Genomic DNA, 10,754 nt, shown 5'->3' with positions numbered 1-10,754 from the left:
TCTTACTTTGTCTTCCTCTTCCCAGTCTTTAATTTTTCTTTGGCAGGCACACGTGGTTTTTCCTGCAAATGGTCATCATAAACAGTACATTTGCTCAGTTCAATCAGCGCCTTTCACTGTTTACCGTTGAATATTGTACTATACACATACGGATCTTCTCTGCTCTTTACCACATCTCTTTGCACAGCAGTACAAACGTGAGGTCACAACTACCTTTATGAATTGTAAAAGCATTGGTGGTTGGAAACGTTTTGATGATGTTCTTTTTTTTGTCATTTAATATGTGTTTGCTTCCGAACCAATTCTCTTCTCCATGACTATGAACTATACTATGTACTGCCCATATAATAACAACAAAAATAATGTATATTTTAATCGCGTCTTAATTGATGCAGGGTCAGGAGGCTCCATACTTCCATATTAATAAGATAATGAGCCACATCTGAACCAGATACTTTGTTTTCCAATTTCACCAGTACTATGTTGGTTTATAACTTCAAATAAATACTGGCTTACACAAATTCCACCCAGAATTCTTTCAAGGAGTAATTTGGAAAAAAAATTAAGTCTTATACATTATATTGTAAAAAGAGACAAAGGAAAGATTAAATTTCTGATACCAATTGTACTTAATCAAACGCCTGATAATTATTGATGTTTGATTTTGACACCAACGACTCACACGTGTAAAGTGTTAATCGGATTTAGAAATTACAAATGATAAAAACATGAAATAAGATAATAAATGAGAAACAATTTTTAAAGTGATTCGCATACTCAAAAGCGAATCCTACGTCTACTATTGTTATATTAATAGATGAGTACAGTCAGATCACGTGTGGTGAGCTGAGTTACAATTTGGAGGGAATATAGGGAGAGAGAGAGTATTTATGTTATTTTAGACTAAGATAAGTCAATCTCGCAAATGAGAGGGGAATTCTCTATTTATAGTCAGAGGATTCAAGGTAATGATTACAAGTCTGTAAGTGGATAGGTGTCGTGCAAGTTTTTCGCTGTATCTCATTGGTTATATGCACGAGAAATATCCTTAAATTAAATAGGGCTTGGACAGGTGGATGATCCCTAGCCACTTGCAAGCCTGACATTCACCTGTTACACTGACAATAACCATACTTCTTTCGTCATCGTGCGATATGGCAGTGTTTGAACAGCACAAAACCTTCCTGAATTCTTATTAGCTCTTGCTAACAAGGTCCACATCAGCCCTAATTTTTTAAGCATAACAAGAATCCCTCCGTTGTTTTATTAAATGAATTTTGATTTAGATGCGATTACATCATCATTTCCATCTCAATTAAAAGGAAACAACATAAGATGGGATAGATCATTTTTGAAAGTGATGAATTTTTTTTTCTTATTTTCCTCTATCTTTTTATGAAAATCGAAAAAAAAATTGTAATATTCTATTTTACATATTTTAAACGGAACTTGTGTAAAAAGTTCATAGAAAATAGATGGTGGTTATTTATGTAATTTAAAGTGTATACTTTTAGATTTTTTTTATTAAATTAGTTAAAATAAATTTCTATAATAAAAAGTTATGAAATTTCCAATTTTATTTAACAAATAAATAATATGATCAAATCGATACGGTACACAAATATCGTTTGACTTTTTTTGGCCTTTTTAAAAGTTCTATATTGGACAAATCATCCAATTCAATATTAATTATATTCTAGTACGCTATACATAGAAACACGATCCCAGAGAAAAAAAAAATACAGTAAGAAGAAGAAGAAAGAAGTGTAATGCTAATTTGCACCATTGGAATCTTAATTCTTTTCTTTAAATTGGAGAAGGAATCTCGATAAATAAAATAGTTTAATTCCACATTTCCAAGATAAATGCTGTTTTTCCACTTTACACTGGTTGTAAGAATTTAAGAAGTGTTTTGTAAACCTCAAAGTTGGTATGTTAATAAAGAAAGTTTTATTTATTTATTTATGAAGTTCGTGGGATCATCAATCATATTTGTGACTTACTTTAAAATATTAGATTTATAGAATATTCAATAAATTTCGAAGATTAATTAAAATGTGTACAAATGGCTTGGACATCCCAGTCATAAAAATAATAAAAAAGGGTGTTTTGTTCCTAATGTGATAAGAGCTGGAGTTTAAATTATTGTCATGGTGAAAAACGTTTTCTTGAATACATGGGAAGGAATATCTATAGGAATAACTAGCTAACATGAATTGACACTGTATTTACTCCATTGCAATGAGAAAATTTTAAAACCTTGTGTATATACATTCTACGGTCAATAACTCAAGGTTAATAGATTTACACAAGCAAGAAACAATTAATATCATAATTAAATTTTTTGGTGTTTATGGGGCACATAATTGATTTTCATTTCTCTTTTAAACATTGGGAATATGTTATCTAATTTATGAGTTTTTGATAAACATTATGCCAAGAAACTGTGACACTTCTATGGTTATTAGTATCCTATAATACTCGATACGTATCATATGATATGATTCGATACATATCGTCAATGATACGTATCAAAAAGTATATCTTAAACTTTTCTACACGTTGATATGTATCTTATAATACGATACGTATTTGTTTATATCCTTAAAAATATCGATACAAATCGATACGACTTTATTAACTTACGCCAAAGGCTCAAAAAAAAATCGGGTCGAAACTGGGTTGTCCAACCCGGTTTACTAAAACCTATCCAAATTTACCAATTTTGCATGAGAAAGTGAAGAGGAACATATGTTATCCATTTTGCATGATAATAATAATATAAGTGGAGATATAGATATTAAAATTGATCTTGGAAATAATATAAAAAGTTGAGAGAAAATGATATATATTCTTAATTTTGTGATTAATTTTGATTATGTAATACCATAATTTAAAACTAATAATACTATAAAATTCTTTAATTAATCTCAGAGATAATATTAATTTTTAGAAAATTTTAATTATTTTATTAATTTAAGAAAAAAAGACGTATTGTACGATACGATATGATATACGATACACAATTAAAAAAATTAGGGTTTTAATACATGATATGATACACGATTTGACAATCATACTTCTACGTGTAATGACTTTAAAAAATATTATAGTTATCGATTTTGCAGACTAATTCTTCATTTCGATTGACGTGGAGTGCAACGTGGAGAGTCCTCATGCCGATAATGTCACACTTTATGTTATGACGATGGAGAGCTCGTCTGCAAATCGATAAGTATAGTCTTGCTCTAATGATCCTTTCTTTTTTTTCCTTTTCTAATTTATTTATATAATTATATATAAAATAAAAGTTTCACCAAGTCAGGATCATGTGCATTATTTGTAAGCTGATTAATTTAATGCATTGTGTCCGACATAATGATAGTAGGTTTATGAGTTCCTTGTTAAGAGAAAAAAAAGAGAGAATTATTAAATTCCATATTACAAACACAAAGCTAATTGATTTGCCAAAAAATGGTTGAAGTAAAATGTTCTGTAATGATATATGAGATGAATTTAATATGATAGACTCATTAAATAAACTAATCAGTCTCTGACAAATATGCAAAAAAAAATATAAAAACATTAAATTGGGTAAGTGGCCGAGTCTAATCTCTTTCTCATTGTAGCTGGGGGCTATAAAAGCAGGAAGAGGAGTAGAACGTCAAACGAGAAAACCAAAAAGCAACTAAAATAAGGTGAAAATTGAAACGTCCGTGAAACAAGTGTAATAAAATATGAAAAAGATAGAGAAAGAAAGCAAGAAATAAAAATCTACAATCAAATAGTTTGCCTGATCCCTTGCCCTCCTTTGCCTTTATTAGTTTTCAAATATTTCTTTTTCTTTCAAAAATTAAAAAAAAAAAGTCTTGTCAACCACTCAAGACACGCAGCCGTTGCCGGTTCCGGCTAAGTTACATCTTCTTCCCCAGTCCCCACAAACAAGTGAGAGCACCTCTTACTCTATCGCTCTTATATTCTTCTTCTTGTTTGTTCTTGTATTATCTTCATCTCTATAGCATGTCCAAATCCTGGTGCAACTTCACTTCATGGCCTCCTTGATAGGCAGCCGTGCATAATTTTTCTTACCCAAATTATCCAAAATTTATGACTTCTCAACTTATTAGGTTGGGTATGGCAATGAAAACACAGTTTTTGGCTGTAAAAGACAAGTTGTCAAGCTATAGTCTCTAGGGTTTCTGTTTCTTCCTAACTAGTGCTTGTTTTAGGGTTTTCAGTTTCATTATTTTGTTTCTTTTTTTAGATATTTACTAGCTTTTGTCATCTGGGTTTGTTGATAAATGGAGGATTATAATCAGCTAAACGAGAACACAACTCCAAGAGGAAACTTCTTGTATAGTTCTCAAGTTCTTGGACCCAATTCTTCAGCATATGGTCGAGCAAATACTGGTTCTAACGTGAGTAATCAACAGACCCAGATGCCTATTAGCAGCAGCTTTCATCTTCAATCAGGTAATTGTTTTCAATCTGAAGCACACCCGATCGTGAAAACTGAAGCCAGCACCTCACAGCTTGGTCCAAAATTTCACTACCCTCTTATGAGAGGCCATCAATCACAAGAAGGAAGTGAGAGCTCCAATGAAGCTGAAGCTATTAAAGCCAAAATCATAGCCCATCCTCAGTACTCTAACCTTTTGGAAGCTTACATGGATTGCCAAAAGGTACTAATTAACCTCACACTCTTGAAACACACACACACACACACAAAAAAGTACTGCGATAGACAAAAAGAAGACGAGCGTTATAAGGGCGTTCATTTTAAAGATTGACTCTCTTATTCTCTCTTATTCTCTCTTACCTTTTGCTTCTGGTTAGGTGGGAGCACCGCCTGAAGTAGTGGCTCGACTATCAGCTGCTAGACAGGAATTCGAGTCAAGGCAGCGATCATCATCTTCTTCTCGAGACACTTCCAAAGACCCGGAACTCGATCAGTTTATGGTTTTCTTCTTTGACTTTTGTATATATTTCAGTCGAAGTCGTCTATTTTTTATTCTCACTCTGGGGTTTATATTTCTCGACGGGATCAATGCACAGGAAGCTTATTACGACATGCTGGTGAAATATCGGGAAGAGCTAACAAGGCCAATAGAAGAAGCCAAGGAATTCATCCGGAGAATCGAAACGCAGCTTAATGTGCTCAGCAATGGCTCGGTGCGGATCTTCAACGCGGGTACTTTCTTTTATACACTGATGCATATGCATATGTATAATATCACGTTGATGAAGAAGAAAGATTTGGGTTTACCCAAACATGGAAAGAAACAGAATAATCCATATAAGTTTCGTCGTAGCCGATATGGGTTTTGTTTGGCTTTGCTTGTAATAAGCAAAAATCGATTTTTTAGTCGGTTTCAGGTTCCGGAGTGCTTAGGAAATTCTTATAAGTGTACCTGCATCTCTTACATTCATTGATTAGCGCATTAATTCCTGTTCCAGAGAAGGAACTTTTTTTGACTCAGATTACCCGTCCAATATAGTAGGATACAAAGAAAGAAGAACGGCAGACCCTAGAAGTGATCAACCCACAACTTAGTAAATCTAACCCTAACACGAGTTAGTATTCGGTTTTGATCTCTTACTTTATATAATCCCAGTTCTACTGAAATTAAGGACCTTAACAAAACTAAAAACTGTACCAAGATAAGCATTGATTAAATCACACGTCGGCTTTCAGTAATGGTTTGCTTTCCATGGTCTGATCTGCGCTGACAAACATCTTATTGGGTTCCTTCCCAAAATCTCGACCGCCACTTCCTTCTTCAGCTAAATTTAACTGTATGGGTTTGTGGAATATATACATAACCCGAGATGCATAGCATCATTATTGTCGAGAATCTTCACAGCTTTAACGTACCAAAAAAATATGCCCGTTTTTTTTTTCCTAATAAGTTGAGAAAGTTGAGAACATTGGTGCTGTTCAATCAGTGCTACCTCATGTAGCTTGTACGGCGTTGTCAGAAAATTTATTTCTTTTATCCATTTTTGGTGTTATTTAGGTATATTTAGGTCCATTCACCATGGGAACTTTATTTTCATCTTAATCATGTAAACATTAGTGGAATTTATATGGGGGGAGGGGGGGGGGGGGGTGGGGGGGTAGGGGGGGGAGAAAGGTATAATGGGAAGCTAATATAATAAATTAAAAATTTATCCGGCGAATTAATGCTATAATAAGAATGGTTCCTGTCCCTATCTTTTAGTGGCTTGAGATGGGGTGTAGTATTTTGTTCCCAAAGAAATGCTTCAAAGCGACTCGTTTTTGAGAACGAACACATTCATGGCAGTGGCTAGTGGAGAGAGATATTACTCCATTTTGCAGCTGAAGTTTAAAATTTAGATGATTACTCAATCTTGAGTGCATTCTTGCGGAATATGTGTAAGCCATTTTTTATTTGCCAAAGACATGTAATCTCTGGGCTGCTGCACGTAGATCGATCAGGTAATGTGGTTACTTTATTCTCTGCTCATTAAGTTTGTTTAATTTGTTTATTTATATGTTTGAAATACCTCATGGCGAATTTAGCCTTCAGGGAGGCAGTTTATAAGTTGCTAACTTGGTATCGTGTACCAAATCAATCGACATCTTGAGCTAATGAACTGGCTTATTTGTTGTTCACTAAGGATCAGTTACTTCTGTCTAGATTTACCTTAAATGAGAATAATAGGAGTTTACCTACTGGTTGTCTAATGGGATAACATGCTTGCAATGGAGTTAAAAATTGGGTTAGTTTTATTGTTGTTGTGTTATAAAGTATATGCAAGCTTATATCTATCAACTAATACTGGTTAGAGATCAACCATATCCTTAAAAAAATATATATGCCTTACATTCTGTCCCGCCCCGAAGGGATAGTCTGGATGATTTATTCGTCTCTTGCAATGGAATAGTGTTGGAAAACATTGATCAAACCGGTCTAAAATTTGTGCCAAACTCGTCCAGATTACATAGCTAATCGTGCAAATGGGTCAATCTGATTTTTTTTTTTATGATTTGAACACTTGTGCTTTCTCATGAACTATTGGAAGCTATTGTGAGAGCACAAAGGTTGGATAAAAAAACATGTATTTTTTGTATTTCTTCTCCTGCTGCTTGATTTACGATAGATTGTTGACTCTAGTTTGCATGTTACGCATGAATGGGGTCTTTTAAGCGGCTTGAATGTAGTATCAGATTTTTTCTCAGTGGGTAACTGTGCAAGGCATGCTGAACATAAATATGGATCACACTCTAGAGATTATGATAAGAGTCAGTCTTGTCATAAGGAAGAAATGTCTGTTTTTTCATTTTTTTTTTTTTAAACAAAAAATTTCTTACAACCGTTAAACGTTTAGTGAAAAAAAATAAAAATGACCGTGAGGTAAAAATATGTTATACATTTTTAAGGTCTTCTTATCTTTAAAACTTCTCAATAGTTCCTTTTATAATCAAGGAGATTAGTTTAGTTTAATCAATGGATAAGCTAGCTACAAGTAAAGTGACATTAGTATTAAGCTTTTTAACGTTAAGTTTTCTTACTACCGACATCTCACACTTGCTTTCTCAGTGTGTGCACTCCGTGCATCTTCAGATTTGTGGCAAAAAAAATATACATTTTTGCGGCAATTCAAAAGTAACTATATACAAGCTTTTCTTCCCCTTGATTGTGGAAGTATAAATTGTCTATGGTCTGAAATAAGTATGAAAATATAGTTGTTTTTAGACCACAGGGAAAGCATTCATGTCAGTTATTACTTAGAATTTAGCAATGTGTGCTGGGTTGTTCATTCTCGTTATTCTCCTTTTGAGGCTCTCATAATTTGCTTTTAACTGTCTCTTGTATGTGGTCTTTCTGTTTTTAGTTCTGTGTGCATCAGAATTGCTTGTGCATTTCATCATATCAAATTGATATTCATTTCTTGTTTTAAATGAAGTCTAGTCAGATTATATTTAAATAATACAAAACTTGTTTTCGTTTGTGATACAAGTAGCCATCAATGATACACATTGATAAATTAATGGATGTATGAAAATAAGGATACTGATGTTATTGATGAAAAAGCGAATTTCTGTCTTTGGAAAGAGGAAGTAAAGTCGGCGCGGATCGTTCTAAATGTTACACTACATGGCGGTCTTAAAATTTTTTTGCCAGAGATGAGGTCTCTTTATAAATACACTCTCTGCCATTTTGGAATTACACTCTCTTCTTAGCCCCTTTTGATAACCAGAGGGTTTGTTATTATACATAAGGAAACTCATAATTTTATATTATATGTGTTATCTGAGCATTTCAAGTTAAGGAGTGCTAAATACTTGCTTTGAGAGTTTCATGATATGCTGATCATTTTAGTATACATGTTGTGGTGAAAGAAGAGGATATGCTAAAATATAAACAGAAACATTTGAGATATAGCCAATTGATTTTGGACTAACATATCATGTGCTATCAGGGATATAGGATCAGTTACTATCGGTTTTGAATTTGGAATTTTATGTCATTGAATGGAAGGTTTAATAGGAGCATATCTTTTAATCAGACATGAGTACAGAATAAAATTCAAATTAAAATTGTTGCTTTTGCATTTTAACTTTACATGGACTCAATAAGTGGCATATATTTACTGACATCTTCCTATCAAATTTGAGGAAAATATCTTATTGTTGTTATGGGGAGCAAAACTCTGTGTCTGAAAGTTATGCTAACTTTTTTGACTTATTTTCTTTGGTTTTGGGGTGGTTGCTTGGAAATGCTAGAGTAATTACTCTTATCTATTATCAACTTTTCAATTACTCTTATCTATAATGAAGTATTGAATTCTGTTGAATCTAAAATTTTATGGTAACTGTCAAGATGGAAGTAACTAGATAATTGATATATATTATACATTTATAATTTCCTTGTCAAATTGCTTATGTTTCAATTTATGCACTTTCAATATGACAAATGGACAGATGAGAAGTGTGAGGGTGTTGGTTCGTCTGAGGATGATCAAGACAATAGTGGCGGCGAAACAGAACTTCCTGAAATTGATCCGCGTGCTGAAGACCGAGAACTGAAGAGTCACTTACTAAGGAAGTATAGTGGTTATTTGAGCAGCCTTAAGCAAGAGTTGTCCAAGAAAAAGAAGAAAGGGAAACTACCCAAAGAAGCCAGGCAGAAGTTACTTAGCTGGTGGGAGCTACACTACAAATGGCCTTATCCTTCGGTATGTGTATTTCCTTTTAGCTAACTTGATTCCCACTGCTCTCAACTCTTATTGCTAATTATTAGTTCAAGAAATTATTTCGGCACAGTCACTGAAATATTGTTTTGGCAATCCTACAGGAAACAGAGAAGGTGGCATTGGCTGAATCAACTGGTTTGGACCAAAAGCAGATAAACAACTGGTTCATAAATCAAAGGAAGCGGCACTGGAAACCTTCTGAAGATATGCAATTCATGGTGATGGATGGCCTCCATCCACAGAATGCTGCTCTCTATATGGATGGCCACTACATGGGTGATGGTCCTTACCGTTTAGGACCATAAACAATTTGTGAGTTAGATACAACTCCTTATGCTTCCACAAGAAGGCTGGAATCTACATATATATATATATATATATATATATATATATAGTGTCATTATCAAGTGTAGCATATAAGTGTTAGTCATGCCACATTGTATTTTAATTGAGAGTTGGGTAATGTCCTAAAACCAAATTTGATAGTTTTTTCTTCCACAAATGCCATCACTATGATTTGGTGTAGCTTGTCTATGTATGTTACGGTGATCATTGAGGACAGGGAATGCAGTAATTGTCATTGTACACTTGATTTGGGATGTTTTCATTTGCTTTCTTAGAAGTTCGAAAAGATGTGTGTTATCAGTTAGCCGTGTCTATGAAGAGTGTAAGAAGATAGGTTTGAACTTGGAACTGCACCTACAACTACCAGCTATCAAGTGTATATAACGAAAAAGGTTTGTAATGAGCCGAAGTATCTAGTTTATCTAGTGAGTATCGCTTTTAATTTTATTTTTTTCCCCTTTTTCTGCAAATTTGTCGGTTTTTCAGTATGTTTCTGATGACTGTTCTTCAGCATCCAGATGCATGCTCGTGAATGAACAATCTTTCCAGATGTTCGTCTTGAACGATGTCCAGTGTCATTCTCAAAGAAAATAACGTTATTTTGGTGAAAGGGAAATCTGAAATTAAAGATGTTTTGTCCCTTTATTAGCATCAAATTAAGCCGCCATATTCTGTGGAGGGAGAATCGTTGGCATGGAGATACATGCAGTTGCCAAGTGCATGCAATTCAAAGTTAAAAAACTTTTGAAGAATGTATTATACGACACAATCTCACAATTTCAATTAGAATATGGAACAATTTTAACCGGAGTTGAAACCCCTTGTAACAGTTAGGGGTGTAATTGAGCCGAGTTTTTTGACAAATCGAGCCGAGCTTGATTACTGTAGCAACGAGCTCGAGCCCTATCGAGCTTGGGAAAGCTGAATCGAACTTGAACTCGTAATACTGTTTCGGGCTTGAATTCGAACTCGAGCTCGAGCCAGCTCAAATTCGAGAAAGCTTGATTTCAACCGAGTGCAAAATCAAGTTGTAGCTCAAATTTGAGCTCGACTAGCACAAAAAAAAAAAAAAAAATAAAAAAAAAAATAAAAATGAAACACCAATTACATGAAATTGAAACATAATTACATATTTACATTGCAAAGCATGGCATAATAAGTTCAAGTACACTGATATAATAAAATCA

The 10,754-nt window shown here is 33.8% G+C and overlaps 1 protein-coding gene across 4 annotated transcripts; it reads left to right on the top strand.

Annotated features, from left to right (window-relative positions):
- Positions 1-3,815: 3,815 nt before the first annotated feature.
- On the top strand, positions 3,816-9,527 carry LOC116105160 (homeobox protein knotted-1-like 2). 4 transcript variants are annotated; one of them, XM_031391582.1, is made up of 6 exons: positions 3,816-3,945; positions 4,265-4,682; positions 4,837-4,959; positions 5,056-5,191; positions 8,951-9,204; positions 9,324-9,527. In XM_031391582.1, the coding sequence occupies exons 2-6, from the start codon at positions 4,302-4,304 to the stop codon at positions 9,525-9,527; spliced, it is 1,098 nt and encodes a 365-aa protein (XP_031247442.1). In that variant the 5' UTR covers positions 3,816-3,945; positions 4,265-4,301. The 4 variants fall into 4 exon arrangements, with proteins under 4 accessions (XP_031247442.1, XP_031247444.1, XP_031247443.1 ...); XM_031391584.1 differs by having other exon boundaries at positions 3,825-3,945; positions 4,320-4,682; XM_031391583.1 differs by having other exon boundaries at positions 3,826-3,945; positions 4,308-4,682.
- The last annotated feature ends 1,227 nt before the right edge of the window (positions 9,528-10,754 follow it).

This window comes from Pistacia vera, unplaced genomic scaffold (genome assembly GCF_008641045.1).
Source record: "Pistacia vera cultivar Batoury unplaced genomic scaffold, PisVer_v2 Contig494, whole genome shotgun sequence".
Classification (NCBI taxonomy): Eukaryota; Viridiplantae; Streptophyta; class Magnoliopsida; order Sapindales; family Anacardiaceae; genus Pistacia; species Pistacia vera.
The sequence above is the reverse complement of the archived record's forward strand: the minus strand, read 5'-3'. Positions and strand labels throughout refer to the sequence as shown.